Source organism: Phyllostomus discolor, chromosome 7, assembly GCF_004126475.2.
Source record: "Phyllostomus discolor isolate MPI-MPIP mPhyDis1 chromosome 7, mPhyDis1.pri.v3, whole genome shotgun sequence".
In the NCBI taxonomy this organism is placed as follows: domain Eukaryota; kingdom Metazoa; phylum Chordata; class Mammalia; order Chiroptera; family Phyllostomidae; genus Phyllostomus; species Phyllostomus discolor.
This window is the reverse complement of record NC_040909.2, coordinates 101,420,305-101,436,413: the sequence shown is the minus strand read 5'-3', so window position 1 is coordinate 101,436,413 and position 16,109 is coordinate 101,420,305. Positions and strand designations below refer to the sequence as shown.

The following is a 16,109-nucleotide window of genomic DNA, read 5'->3' as shown; positions in this document are numbered from 1 at the left end:
GAACACAATGTATCTGTGTACTGAGAAGAAGAGTAAATAGATTCGGTGATCAGCTATCACCTTCAAGAGCGACTGGCATAATAAAGAAACAAAGATAGATTAGAAATGGAGCTTGTTCTCAGAAAATTTATAATCTATGTGTGTACATAGAAATCATGTCTGTTGTAGTATACTGAATCTCTAACTTCCAGTAATCTAGAAATAGACTCTACAGTGATAATTAATTGATTTCTCAGGACAAGAAAAGTTTAAAATATTGTCCACTTTAATTCAGTGTCAGCTTCAAAGTTTCTTTTTCTTATTCTTTTTTTTCACCTTTCCCAATCTTGTCACTTCACAGTTTCTTTATTCTTGAGTTTGAATGGTTACATTAACACAAGTCCATTGTCAGAGCAGTCAAATGGAACAGTGAGGCATTTTCTAACAATTTGGGACCCAGTATTGATAGAGCCACACTGTAGCTTTGAACTTAAAGACATACACCTAGACTAACAAGTAAATTCTTTGCATCTATTTAATGGTATTCTTTATAATTTTCTGCTCTGAATAAAACAGAAATTAGAATTATTCTTTGGTACCAAAAGCAGACACACGGTCATGTGTGTGTTTGTGGTAATCAGTCTGCATTTACAGATTTTTCATTCTGAAATTGGTTTTAATATCCTGGCCCAAATCTAAGTATTAAAGGCACAGTGACACAGAACTCTAAGGGACCTCATGAATCAGCATACACCTGTTCGCCTAACTTTCGACTCAATTCAGAATGGATCTGAAATCTAGAGTGTACCGATTTATCCCACAAGGATGAAAAAGTGAAACGTTGCTGAGTCCTTGTCAAATTAGTGACAGTTTACTCGTCCTAAGAAATAATCCTTCCTGACACAGCTGGAGGGCACAGTCCTGGATTAGCAGTTTCCTGTACCTGGTAATAAAATTTAGCGTGTGGCAGGTGTTGATAGTGCGGCTGAGAATGGCCCCGGGAGGGTTCCGCGACCCCTGGAGCAGAAGGGGCTGCGCTCCCACCGAAAGGATCTCCAGAAAATCAGAGAAGTGGGTGTAGCGTAGCCGAGAACCTTGTTGTCGATTGCGAGCACCGGTACCTGGGTGTGGGGGCTCCGTTCCCCTGCAAGGAACCCACAGCGCCCGGCGCGCTGCCGCAGGACACCCGCCCCACGCCACACCCCACCCTGCCCTGCGGGAGAACGCGGGAGGCTGCGAGGCCCCGCCGGGCCACCGTAGCACAGCGCTGCGGCTGAGGCGCTCCTCCCGCGCTGCCCTCCGCCCCCTGCCTCCTAGCGCTGCAGCCGCTCCGGGCCGGCAGAGCCTGCCACCGCGCCGTGGCTTCCTCCTCTGCAGCCGTTCGGCCTCTGCGTGACGCGTCGTTTCCTTCCAACATGGCGGCCGTGGCAGGTTGGCGGTGATGGAGGCCAGTCCGCGGCCGCGGCGGGTGATCGTCCCCACAGCCAGGACATCCGTGCTCTTGTCAGGCCTCTGAGCCTCCACCGTCTCGCTTCTCGACCCCCAGCAGACGGCTGCCCGGGCTGGGCTCCCTCGCTGCCTCCTGGCTGGAGGCGCCAGTGAGGGGGGTGGCCGGGAAGCGACACCCGGACTGGGAGAAGCAGAGGTCCTGCGGCGCGGCCCTCCAGGGGCTACCTCTCGGTGGGGTGGCGAAGACCTCCGCGCCGGCCCGCACCCTGGCTGGTCCTGCCCGCCCCTTCCTGCCCCAGCCGCTGCCCTCCACGCCTCCTCTCCCCTACCTCCACCCCCTCTCCTTTCTCTTTTCTTCTTCCCCCTCCTCCTCCCGTCTAGCCGCTGGGAGCCGCAGGTCTGACGAGCCGCAGCCTCCTTCTCCACGTCCATGTATGAAGGGAAGAAGACGAAGAACATGTTCCTGACACGGGCCCTGGAGAAGATTTTGGCCGACAAGGAAGTGAAGAAGGCGCATCACTCCCAGCTGCGCAAAGCGTGCGAGGTGGCACTAGGTGAGCCGGGAGGAGGCCCGGAGTGGGGGTGGGGTGGGGGCGGGCGGCCAGGATATGGGGTCGCCTGGGGGCTCCCACCAACCGCAGCCTCTGATCTCGGACACCCCTGGCGGAGCGCTTGGCTGTGTGTCTGGAGTTGACAGGAACTCGGCTGCCTTTTGGGGCAGGGGCAAGGTGGAGGAGGAAGGGCAGTGTGCTGGACTCAGGGAAGGCAGCAGGGCTTGGCACCGACTTGAGAGTAGAAGGTTTTGTGGGTGGACTGTGCAGTGCGGCCAGGATATCACCCTTTGTGATAAAGCAGAAACGAGCTGTTGTTTAGTAGCTTGGGAATTCAGGTGGAGCCGATTTGTCAAGCCTGGGCGTGGGAAGGGTTCTGTATCCTGAATTTCAGTAACTTTGTCGTCTGGCGTGGTACTTTGGGAAGATAGTGAAGTTGTTCCCTTGTTGACAGTCTTGAGAAGGGGCTTGCGAGAGGTGCAGCCTGTTCTGACATTTCTCCGCCTCCGCCACAGGGAAAACCGAGTAATGTTGGTTCTGACTGGGTTGACTTGGAAGAACGAGACCAGAGGTTAAGGGGTGGGGGTGGTGATATAAGAGCGTGGAAGGAAAGGAAGCTGGCTTTAATGACAAGGACGGGGAAAGGTTTGAAATAGGGACAGCGAAAAAGACAATGACACCCACTGGCCACATGTCTGGACGCTGGCAGCTGCTCTCCAGCTTGAATTGTGATTTATAGTTCAGACGGACGAGCTCCGGTGTAATGAAGCCCACAGCAGGGAAAATCTAAACAATACTTAGAGTGAGAGCAGGCAGATGAGGAATTGTTATAGAGGGGACACTAATAAATGTGTTGCGTCCATCAAAGGTGAAAAGGACAGACCAGGACATTTAACACAAAGATAAATTACTGATGCTTATGCTTTATTTTATAGCACTGCAAATAGACTAGATCAAATTGACGAGAAAATTAAGCTTGTTAAATGGATTTTGGGGGGGAAAAGCTCCCTAAAGGGGAAGAAATCACGAATAACTTAAATGTGTGCTAAAGTGAAGTCAAGACAGATTAAAACCAACTTTGCCTTTTACTTACTAATAAATAGAAGATGACATTTTAACTTGGTATAAAGTCATAAGCCTTGGTTCCTCTCTTCTTTTTTGGATCCTAGTGTTGCTATGGAAAACATTACAGAAGAAATTTCATTTAAAAAATTTTTTAAATCTTCTATAGTGGGCTTATGTTTAGTTTTTCTGCCCCTCATGGGTCAGAAGTTCACCTTTTGTTATTCTTACAGCTAAGGAAAAACAGGCATATGACAAGACATTTTACATTGGTAAAAATTGAATTTATATCTGGATCTCGAAAACAGTGAATATTAAATTGGGGTGTGATGAGTAAAGGAGTGATTTTCAGAGTTTTTAAAAGAACTGTTATATGTAGGTTTGTGAATAACTTGCAGGTTAAGGCACTTGAGATTCAAAATAAAGTTTTATTTTTTGAGATCAGATTTTCCATATTAGAGTATATTTTAATATGCTAAATTATAAGCATTACACTGAAGAAATGGACTGTGGTGTGTGTGTGTGTGTGTGTGTGTGTATTTTCTCTCCAAAATGCTAATATAAGAAAGTGTGTTTTAATGGAGAGCTCCTTAGAAGTAGAATCTGGGACCCTGGATTTATCCCAGTGATGTTGCATTGTAGAATAGTCAAGTTCCTGGGCCCTAACTTCCTTCTCTGTAAAATTAGGATATTGAACTCAATGATTATAAGGTTATACATCCCCTCTAATGCACCATGAATGTGGGTGTACTGTTCTGTTAACTTGTGCAGTAAGAATTCTTGCCACCCTTGATTAGTATCTCTAGAGGGCTTATAGTTTTGGTCTGTGCCATTTCTAGATACAGGAACTACTTGGTAGTGTGTATACCAGCTGTAGCAGGATTGTCTATTTCAGATTTGCCAGTTTTTACTTTTTTACCCCTCCCCTGTAGTTCGAAGAAGCATGTAATGAGGAATCTGACTGCCCAAGCAGGGGCTAGGCACCATTGTACTTTTTGTACTTGAGATGTTTGAGGCTTTTTCTCACATTTCATTAGTTACATTTAGCCCCCTACAGAACTCATTGAGCAACCTCACAATAGTTAATCCCCAGTGAACCTGATTTCTTCTCTTCTAGTCATCCATATCTACATTATCACCTAAACATAAATTGATAGGGATAACCTATTTCATCTTTGCAGAAAATATACTGCCTTGCAATAAGAAAGTATCCCCAAATATATTTTGTCCCTGGAAACTTATGGACCTCTCCCTTTCATTATTGAGACCCGGATCTGGCCTACTTTGGTCTCTTGATAATCTGTGTGACCATCAGTCAGGATGGGAAAGTGAACTGGAATGACCTGGTTTGGTCATTTTGTAAGTGGGTAGGAGTTGGATGATGGAAGTATAGAGGTGAATGTTACAGCCCTTTAAATACACCTGCCTGCATTCATCTCCTCTCTCCCTTAAACATTTATTGAGCACCTATTATGGAACTAAAGGGAGATGGCCAGTAAACAAGGAAGTATATAGAAAGTCTAACTTTTAATCCTCTGTGTTTTAAAAATCATTTTATTGGCACGTGATTAGATTTCAGAGGGCTGGTACTCAAAATTCAGTTACCTTTTAATACAAAGGCCAGTTATAAAAGGTTTTCTCTAAGTAATGCTCATATTATAATAGTTCATTGCATATTCTTAAGAAAACTTTATTTTTTGTTAAAGTGTAGCTTTTAGGAAATTTTACCTAGCTTAGGAGAGATTTTTACTCATTAAAACAAAATTTATTCTCAAACCACTAAATAAAGGGACTTTTATTTTCAAAAAGAAAAATAGTGAAAGCTTTAAAGGGTGTGCAGGTTATTTAAAACTTTTATCAAATTATCTTATATTTCAGACTTTAAGGAATGGTTAAAAAAGAAAGAAAAGGGAAAGAACAGAACCCTCACACCTACCTTGTTGCAATCAGGATGAAGCCCACAGGCCCAAGAACAGCTCCAGGTTGCCCTCTCTTGGTACCTGCCCACTACAGCTCTGCAGTGATCACTGACTGAACTCTGCAGTGTCAAGGCCTTCTAGGCTGCCCTAGCTTAGCCTGATCCTTTCCTACTTTCTAGAATCTTGAATTAAAAATAGTCTGGCCATCTGCTGGCAGATGAGACAACAGCTGAGCTATTTTTAGTTTCAAAGAATTTAGAATTGTTGTGGGATCTGCTTGAAGGTAGTATTATTTGTCTCATGGGGAGGGTGCAGTTGAGCCATATTCCAAACACCTCTAGGTTTTAGGTGTTTCTTTGAAGTTAGGAGTATGACTATTTCAACTTCTGATTCTAACAATAGATATCTATCAAGATAATCTGCAAATGTTAGGATGAGCAAATTCATGGCTGGAAGCTGGCGCTGATACAGGATAGGAGTGAAAAGGGTGACAAGAAGGTTTTAGTAGCTAGGGAGGAATGCTGGGGCAGCGATAAGTGTGGATTCCCTGCAGAGATTCCAGAGTGATGGAGAAAAAGAGGAATTATTAGGGAAGTGATTTTTATTCCCCATCAGGGTGTTAATTTGTTCATATTCTAAAGTGGCCCTACTGACTTAATTTTCTTATTTATGATGATGTCACCTCTAATGATAGTCACCCCCAGAAATGTAAATATAATATTTAGGCTAAAAATTTATAGAACTTGCCTCCTTCTGCCCCTCCAATCCCACCCTTATTTTAGTTAGTGGGGTAATAAAAAAGGGATAGGTGGATGGAGGGGAAATTACTCAAGTGTTTGTGGCCCCAGTCTTATGCTACTTTTGGTAATTTTATTAATTTTTGTCACTTTACCATTTATGAAAATACAATGACTTACTCCTAAATAATACCCTGAGGACTGTGAACATTTTAATTATAATTTAAATCCATTAACAAGTCTCTCCTTAATGTCTAATGTAAAAGGTGCTTTCAGTAAGCCAGGCTTTCAGAATTTTTGTGATAGCTAGGAAAGAAGAATGTGATGAAATGACTGAAAAGATTCTATTAAGTTTGAGTTGAAACGAGTAAGTTTGTGTTACACTTTCTATTATGGAGACACACTAACCTGCTCAGTTTTACTTAGTGAAGTCTTTCCTCAATTTATTTGACCCTTTTCAGCATCTGCTAATACTGTTAGCACCCCTAGGAAACATTACTCCTTGGAATTTACTATGGGACTCTGTTCAAGGGAATGAAAGGCAAAGCAGATAAAATAGGCCTAACTACTGATGAGAGGATTTCTCCAGAAGAGTTATTGTTTTTGGGAAAGCAGTGTTGACACTGTGGGGAAGAGAAGAAAGTCAGAAATAAGAAGCAATTGGAAAACGGGGTATGGAGACCAGCTGTTTGCTTCCTAGCTCTTTCTTTTCTATCATATTTATGGCATACAATTGCTTGTCTCCCCTGACGATGTTTAACTTCTAGAGAAACTTCTCTTGGTAATTGTTTTTTCAAAGGAGAATAAAAGTGTATTGTAAATGGGAAATAATTGGGGGAAATATTTGTCATATTCTTTACGAAACAGAGGAGATATTTGAAAAGGGGAAAATGCATGAATAAATTATTGTTGCCATTCAAAATTAGGTATATTCTTCATTCAGATATTTGTTGAACTGAACAGTATGTGCCAAATACTGCTTCAGTGAACTAAACATGCATTCATGTTTCATGGAATTTACTTTTTAGTGGGTTGAGTCTGACAGTAAAAACAAACTAATACTGGGTTGACCAAAAAGTCCATTTAGTTTATTCCATAAAATAAAAAACAAATTTTTCATTTTCACCAATAAGTTTATTAATTTGGATTATTTTGAGTATGATGGCTATCTCTCACTATTGGCTTCTAGTAGATAGAAGCTAGGGGTGCTGCTAAACATCTTCCAATGCATGAGACAGCCCCATAGTAAATAATCACTTAGCCAAAATATCAGTGGCCCAAGAAACTTTGCACACCATTTTGGAAACATTCAGTCACAGCACTTGCTCCAAACACTGCACAAATCTTTTTTGTTTGTTTATTTGCATTTCAGTTCTGTTTTTACCTTTCTTGAAATAATAAAGCATAATATGCCAAAAATGTGTATTTTCTTCCATCTTCAATATTAAAATGGTTACACAAAAATTCCCCAATTTTGATGAGTTTTATTTCAAATGCATACTGATATGTTAGCTGTCACAATACAATCTAACAAAATTGTTTTGAATGAAGATAAAGACAACTAAGCACTACTGGAACCATTGTATGGAAAAAACTAAAACGAACCTTTTGGCCAACCTCTAGTATATTATCCGATTGTTATTATCTGAAGAAAAAGTTCAGAAGATTAAAAGGTAGATGACTAGGGATGCAACTTTAGATAAGATGGTTAGGAAAGGTCTTTCTGTGAGGTATAATTTCAATAGAGAAGTGGCAGAAGAAAGATGCTGCCCTTCAGATACCTGGATAAAACAAACAGCGAATAGCAGGATGGGTATGTGCATTCAGAGTGAGAAGAGAAGTAGCAGGAGAAGTGACTTTGGATTTTATTTAATCTGTGACAGAAGCCACTGGAAAGTTGTGTACAGGGGGAGTGACAGCAGATTGACATTTTTAAAAGTTTATTTTGGACAGAGACTCTGGTGATTTAGACCAGGCTGCTGGTAGTAGGAATGAGCATTGGTTATATTTTGAATATATTTTAAAGAAGCCTACAGAAATTGATTTGCAGATGGCTTGGTTGTATGGCACAGTCTTGTAGCCAAAGCTGTACAGCGTTGTTGGAGACAGTATTCATTGCGATGATGATGAACACCAGGAGAGAAATGGTTTGGGAGAAATAAGTTTATATAGTAAAATATTTGCATCTAACTATGTGTGTTTTAGAATTTTTTAGATCTTGATAGAATTTCCTGATTGCCATATAATAGGATATCTTTTACTGAGAATGCACAAAACAATTTCAAATTTGAATTGGCAGGGTTTTTTAGAGATTTTGTTTATTTATCTTTAGAGAGGGAAGAGAGGGAGAAAGAGAGAGAGAGAGAAACATCAATGTGCGGTTGCTGGGGGTCATGGCTTGCAACCAAGGCATGTACCCTGACTGGGAATCGAACTTGCGACACTTCGGTTCACAGCCCACGCTCAATCCACAGAGCTACGCCAGCCAGGGCGGTTTTGTTTTTTTTTTTTTGTTTTTTTTTTAATTGAGGTTTTTTTCCTCAGGAAACAAGCCTTTCACATGGTTTTAATTTTACAGTCCACAATTGGCCTGGGCCCTTACTGGGATAGGATCTTTACAGATGTAATTACTACTAATCTCAAGGTGAAGTCATTTTGGATTTAGGGTGGGTTCTAAATCCAAAGAGTGGTGTCCTCACAAAAAGAGGAAGGAACACAGACACACAAATGAAGAGAGCCATGTGAAAATGGAGGCAGAGATTAAGGTTATTGTGTCTTAAGCCAAGGAACTCCCAGAAGTCTCCAGAAGCTAGGAAGAGGTAAGGAAGGATTCTTCTCTGGATCCTTTAGAAATAGTATGGTCCTGCTGATACACTGAATTCAGACTTCTAGACGGACCTCCCCACACGGACCTCCAGAACTGAGAGAGAGCGAATTTCTGTGGTTTTCAGCCACCAAGTTTATGATAACTTATTAAGTCAGCTCTAGAAAAATAATTAAAGTTCCTTTCGTCCTAACTTTTCAGAACCGGTTTGATCTATTTGAGCTTACATTTATAGAGTATACAATTTTGTTGGGTTTTGCTTTATTGAACTTCACAAATACTGCATCTCTTACAACTCTAAGGTTTGTGGTAACCCTGCATCAGACAAGTTAATGCTGCCAAAAAGATTATGATTTGCTGAAGGCCGAGATGAAGATTAGCATTTTTTAGCAGTGTTTTTTAATTAAGGTGTATGCATTTTTTATATAATGCTATTGATCACTTAATAGACTCTAGTACAGTATAAACATAAATTTTATATGCACTGGGAAACCAAAAAATTCATGTGACTTTCTTTACTGAGATACTCACTTTACATTGTGGTGGTCAAGAACCAAACTCTGATAACTTCTATAAGATATGCTCATTTATGTTTAAATAATCAAATGCTATCTTTGGCTGGTCTCTGTTTAAAAATTCTCAAAAGCAGTTATTCTGAGGCTTTAGTATCCATCAGTATTTTTAAAAATTTCTTTAAAAAGAGAGTCCTGAGTCCAAATATTCAAAAGTTTTGTGTTCTACTTTAGATATTTTCTTTTGCTTAGATTAAGACTTGATAAAACTACATTATTCTATATAGCTTATGTTATCTTCTAATTCAGGAAAGGTTGTGAAAAACAGCCTTTAAAGTAATTTACATCACGATACCTCTGGCAGTATCGTAGGAAAACTTCATGTGGGCCCTGACTGGCACAGCTCAGTTGGTTGGGCTTTGTCTGCAAAGCAACAGGTAGCAAATTTGATTCCATTCAGGGCATATGCCTAGGATGCAGATTCAGTCTTCAGTCCAGGCTCATACCAGAGGCAGCTAGCTGATCAGTGTTTTTCTCTCACATTGATATTTCTCTCCCTCTCGTATAACCTCTATAAAAAACAAAAGCAAGAAAATCAAATTATAGATATAAGTTTGAGACATTGTATGAAGATATTAATGAATAGATACAAAGAATATGGAGTTTAGAAGAGAGTTCTAACCTAGAAGTATAATTTAGGAATCATTAGCACAGAGAGAAAGCATTGATTTGGTGTTCCCCTTATTTGTGTATTAATTAGTTGATTTTTCTATATGCCCTGACAGGGATCAAACCCACAACTCTGGCATATCAGGATGATGCTCTACCCAAATGAGCTACCTGGCCAGAGCCTGTTTACTTTTAATGACACATAAGTCCAGTAAACTTGGCAGTTTATTTTTTTTTAATAGACAATCCTTTTTTCAGACCATTTCAAAAGGAAAACTGGGGGAAAGAAATCACCTACAACATTATTAACTGGAGATAACCATTGTTAACTTTATAAAACAACAACTTTATTGAAATATAGGTGCTATAAAGTCTGCCCATTTTAAATGTAATTATTTTTTACTAAATTCATTGAGTTATACAGCCACCACCATAATCCAGTTTTAGAGTATTTCCATCATCCTAGTAAGACTCCTACTGCACATTTTACAGTAAATTCTTATAGCCCATTTATAGTTACAGTTAATCTCCAGCTCTAGGCATCCAGTAATATACTTTCTATGTCTACATTTGCCTTTTTTCTGGACTTTTCATGTATGCGTAGTCATATATATGTTGCCTTTTGTGTCTGGCTTCTTTCACTTAGCATAATGTTTTTTAAGGTCCGTGTGTCAGTATTTCACTTTTATTGCTAAATAGTATTCCATAGGGTGGAGGTACCACATTTTACTTATTTATTCCCACGTGATGGACCTTTGGGCTGAATGAATAATGCTGCTATGAATATTTGTGTGTAAATGTTTATGTGGACCTAAATTTTTATCTTTTTTGTATAGATGCCTAGGAATGGAATTGCTGGGTCATGTGATAAATTTGTGAATAAATTTTTAAGAAACTAAGTTGTTTTCCCAAGTGGCTGTACTATTTTATATTTGCACCAGCAATATATCAGGATTTCCCATAGATCCTTGCCAGACAACATTTGTTATTGTCTATCTTTTTTATTTTAGCCATCTTGGTTAAAATGAAGTGTTTTGTTGAAACATTGTTTACTTCTTGAGGTGGTTTTTTTTTTTACAAACTTTATTCTACACACATACACATACATGAACAGATGCATTCTTTAAAAAAAAAAAAAAAAAAGAGGTATTTAGCCCTGACTAGTGTGGCTCAGTTGTTTGGGTGTTTTCTTGCAAAGTGAAAGGTTGCTGGTTTGATTCCTAGTTACAGCACATGCCAGGGTTGCAGGTTTGGTCCCCAGTCAGGGTGCATTCGAGTAGCAGTTGATTGATTGATATCTTTCTCTCCCATCGATGTTTCTCTCCCCTTTCTCTCCCTCCCCTACTGTCTCTCTAAAAATAAATAGAATCTTTTAAACACTTTTGAGCTATTTAGTTTCTAAGGCAATAGTAGGAGAGAAATAGCTGACATTATCAATTTTTACTGTATGCTAAGTTCTGTGCCAATGAAGTACTTTATTGGCTTTATCTCAGTTAACCCTTAAAACAACCCTATGTGCTTAGGGTTGGCCAAAAAGTTCATTTTGTTTTTCTCATAAGATGGCTCTAGCAGTGCTTAGCTATACTTAACTTGATTTGAAACAATTTTGTTAGATTGTATTGTGACAGCTGTCAGATCAGAGTACATTAAAAAAAACTTATCAAAATTGGTGAATTTTTGTGTAGCCATTTTAATATTAAAGATGGAAGGAAATATACAATATTTTGGCAGATTATGTTTTATTATTTCAAAGAAGGTAAAATTGCAATTGAAATGCAAAAAAGATTTATACAGTGTATGCAGGAGGTGCTGTGACTGAACATTTTCAAAATGGTTTACAAAATTTCACGCTGGAGATTTTACATTGGATGATGCTCCACAGTCAGGTAGACCAGTTGAAGTTGTTAACAATCAAATCAAGACATTAATTGATATCAATCCATGTTATACCACATGGGAGATAGCCAATGTATTCAAAATATCCAAATCAATAAAGTTTTTAGTGAAAATGAAAAATATGTCCTTTATTTTATGGAAAAAATTAAATGGACTTTTTGGCCAATTCAATGTTATTTTATCTGCATTTTGCAAATAAACTGAAGCTTAGAGCTTGTGTCTGGCAGAGTTGAGTTAGAAATACCTTTTGGCTAAGTACTACCATTCCATCTGCATACTTATTCACACACAGGTATCCAACCTATGGCCTGTGGGCCACATGCGGCCCAGAATGGCTATGAATGCAGCTCAAAAAAAAATTGTAAATTTACTAAAAACCTTTTCTTTGCTCATCAGTTTTTGTTAGTGCTTGTGTGTTTAATGTGTGGCCCAAGACAACTCCTCTTCTTCCAGTGTGACCCAGAGATGCCGAAAGGTTGGATACCTCTGGAAGTAACAAATTACAAAAAGGGAAAGAAGGGCCTTCGTAGAAAGAAAGGCACTGTTAAGGGAAAAAAGGGCAGGATCCAAGATGGTGGCAGAATAGGTGGATGTTACACACACTTCCTCCCAGGACCAAACTGGAATTACAAGTAAAATGTGGAGCAATCAACCTGAATAACCAACTAAAGACTTACTAAAGAGAAGACTAGATAAAGAGAAGTCTTACCAAAGATTTATAGAAGAAGCTACATTGAGACTGGTAGGGAGGACAGAGACACAAAAAGGGCTGGCCCTGCTTCTATGGGCAGCAGCTGACATTCTGGAGGGACATCTCAGCTGTTGGGGGTTTCCTCCTGAGGAGTGGCATCTCAAGCCCAACCTGGGCTCCCCAGCCCAGAGCACCAGAGCCAGGAAAAGGTGTCCACATAATATCTGGATATGAAAGTCAACAGGGATTCTGTATCCCAGGATGAGATGAGAGTCTGCTGAAGACACAGGCTTCCTCTTAAATGGCCAAAATACAAAATCTTGTTTGCAGCCACTCACCTGTGGCTCCAGTGAAGTGGACTGTTCGTGTGAGGAGAGACTGGGGTTTGTGGCTCTGGAGAGAGAGCATGAAGAAACAGCTGCCAGCATACCTGAACTTAATCACTCACCTGCAACAAAACACCATCTTTCTTGGTTGAAGCAGTCTTTTCTTGTGGCATCAGCCTAGAGGAATACAATAGCCCCACCCTGTAGAGCTTGTGCTGGGCCGAGAAGTCAGCTACCTAGGCTGGGATGTAGAGATCTGGGCAGACTCTGGGGGTGATAGTGACTAACTTGTGTGGCTTTGGGGCAGGGGCCATTTCCCCTACTTTCCTGTGAACCTGACTGGTGCCTTCCCGTTATAGAAGATCTCCTAGCCCCACTCTTATTCACTGTAGTACTGGACATCCTAGCCACAGCAACCAGACAAGAAGAAATAAAAGGCATACAACTTGTAAAGGAAGTAAAACTGTCCGTTGCAGATGACATGATACTGAATATAGAGAAACCTAAAAATTCCACCAAAAAAACTACTAAAACTGATAAACGAATTCAATAACGTAGGATGCAGAATAAATATTAAGAAATCACTTGCATTTTTATACAACAGAAATGAACTATTAGAAAGGGAAACTAAAAAAATAATCCCGTTTACAATTTCATAAAAAACAAACAAACCTAGGAATAAATTTAACCAAGGATGTAAAAGACCTGTATTCAGAAAATAAGACACTGAAGAAAGAAACTGAAGATACAAATAAAGTGAAGAATATACCTTGTTCATGGATAGGTATATCCATGAATTAACATCATTAAAATGTCCATGCTACCCAGAGCAATCTATGCAGTCAGCACAATTCCTGTGAAGATACAAATGGCATATTTCACAAAACTAGAATAAATATTCCAAAAATTTATATGGAACCACAAAAGACCCCAGATGGTCATAGCAATCTTGAGGAAAAAAACAAAGATGGAGGAATCACACTACCTGATACCAAAATATACTACAAGGCTATAGGAATCAAAACATCATGCTACTGGCATAAAAATAGACGTACAGATCAGTGGAACAGAATGGAGAGCCCCATAAATAAACCCATACCTTTATGGTCAACTAATATTTGACAGAGGAGGCAAAAACATACAGTGGAGTGAAGATAGTCTTATTCAATTAATGTTGTTGGGAAAATTGGACAGATACATACAAAAAAGAAAGAAAGGGAGGGAGGGAGGGAGGTCAGAAAGAAAAAAGAAAAGAAAAAACTAGACCACCTTCTTACACCATACACAAGAATAAATTCAAAATGGGTTAAAAATAAATGTTAGATTCAAAATCATAAAACTTCTAGAAAAAAACATAGGGAGTAAAATTTCAGACATTTCTTGTAGCAAGGGAAACAAAGGGAAAAGTAAATGGGACTATACAAACTAAAAAATGTTTGCACAGCAAAGGAAACAGTCAACGAAGTGAAAAGACAACTCACTGAGTGGGAGAACATTTGCTAGTGATATATCTGAGAAGGGATTAATATTCAAAATTTATAAAGAACATACACAACTCAACACCAACAAAAAGAAAAGGCCAAGTGCCTGAATACACACTTCTCACAAGAGGACATACAGAAGGACACTATTTATCTTTCCAATAGACATATGGAAAGATAAAATGTTAATTAAAACCACAATAAGATATCACTTTACATCTTTCAGAATGGCTGTCATCAATAAGTCAACAAGAAACAAATGTTGGCAAGGATGTGGAGGAAAGGGACTCCACACTGTTGGTGGAAAGCAGTATGGAGTTACCTCAAAAAATTAAAAATGGAATTGTCTTATGACCCAGTGATTCCACTTCTTAGAATATATCTGAAAAAACCCGAAACAATAATTTGAAAGAATATATTCCCCTCTATGTTCTTTGCAGTATTATTTATAATAGCCAGGATTTGGAAGCAGATCAAGTGTCCATCAGTAGACAAGTGGATAAAAATGCAGTGGTACATTTATATTGCCATAAAAAAAGAAAGAAGTCTTGCCTTTTGCAACAGCATAGGTGGACCTGGAGAGGGTTATTATGTTAAGTAAAATCAGTCAGAGAAAGACATGTGCTGTATGATTTCATTTATATGTGGAGTCTGATGAACAAAAAAACAAAATAGTTCCAGATCCATACATGAAGAAACTAGACTGACAGTTGTCAGAGGGGCTACAGTTGGGGTGCTGGGTGCAAAAGACAAAGAGGTAAAGAAACAATAACAACAAAAACACCTCACAGACAACAGTGTGGTGATTACCAGAGGGAAAGTGGTGCAGTGGGAGGTGTAAGAGGATAAATGGAGGGATAATGGTGATAGAAGGAGACTTGACTTGGGGTGGTATACACCACAATACAGTATGCAGATAATGTATTGTAGATTTGTATACCTGAAACCTATATAATTTTATTAACCAATGTTACACCAATATACTCAATAAAAATTTTTTAAGGGCAAAATACATCAAAAAGAACCATCCAGCAGCAGCACAGGAAAATACTGCTGTATACATTTCAGTGAGCCTTGAGAGTATTTATATGCTGTGTGTTCATAATGGCATGCCTGAGTCCATTATGCAAAAGATCAGGCAGATTCATATGTATATTTCTAAGATTTTAAACAAAACATTTGAAGTAAGATTTTAATAATTTAAGCCATTTGGAAATGTAACTGTCTTGTCACTTTCCCATGGATTCTCAATATGCTGATTTCTATTGTACTTGAATTCCTAACCTTTCAAAAATAACTCTTGCTTTTTATATTTTCTAGCATTTTCAAATTATTTTAATAAATGAAATAAAAATATCTTATTAAAATGTCATGGGAAATTCCAAATAAGACTTTGTTATCTGAAAATAGTGATTATATATCTGAGTGACTTGTTTTTAAACAAGTATATATATGTAATTATTGTGTAATGTCATAATTTTCCATTGTATAGTCTCATCATTATTTCATATGCATTTTCTATATTTAAAATGTGTCATTTGTTTAAATGTTTTTGAGCTTGGAAACATTTAAATTTAAATTTTACTAAACAGATTTTCTTTTATTTTTCATTAATCCCTGCAAAATTCAAGTGTTTATGTGTGTAGAATTAAAAAAAAAAAACTCTTTTATATTGAGCTTACTGGGTTAGAGTATTGTTCACAGCTTTTGTTCCTTAGGCAAAATTGCCATAAGTATACTCTACCTATGCTGGATACAGTGTACAGTAATGTACTGAGGAAAATAAGGTGAAGTATTTGCTATCTTTAGATGTATTGGTTTTGATCTGTTTTTTATGTAACCATTCCCTTTCATCTTTCCTTTGCAGTTTTTTTTTCTGTTTTAAAAGTAGAAAACAAAGACATAAAAACTCTTATTTATAGTTAAGATAGTATTATTTTGTTTTCCATAAATTTATTTAATTTTTTCATACTTTTTAAAAATTTTAATTGTTGTTCAAGTACAGTTTTCTGC

At 38.7% G+C, this 16,109-nt stretch overlaps 1 protein-coding gene across 1 annotated transcript in view; it reads left to right on the top strand.

The window, feature by feature from the left end:
* Window positions 1-1,281: 1,281 nt before the first annotated feature.
* ARFGEF1 (ADP ribosylation factor guanine nucleotide exchange factor 1) overlaps window positions 1,282-16,109 on the top strand; it is a 110,998-nt gene continuing 96,170 nt past the window's right edge. The window contains exon 1 of the mRNA XM_028533871.2: window positions 1,282-1,982. Coding sequence (XP_028389672.1) covers window positions 1,859-1,982 — 124 coding nt within the window. The 5' untranslated portion in view covers window positions 1,282-1,858. The remainder of the gene's footprint in view (window positions 1,983-16,109) is intronic.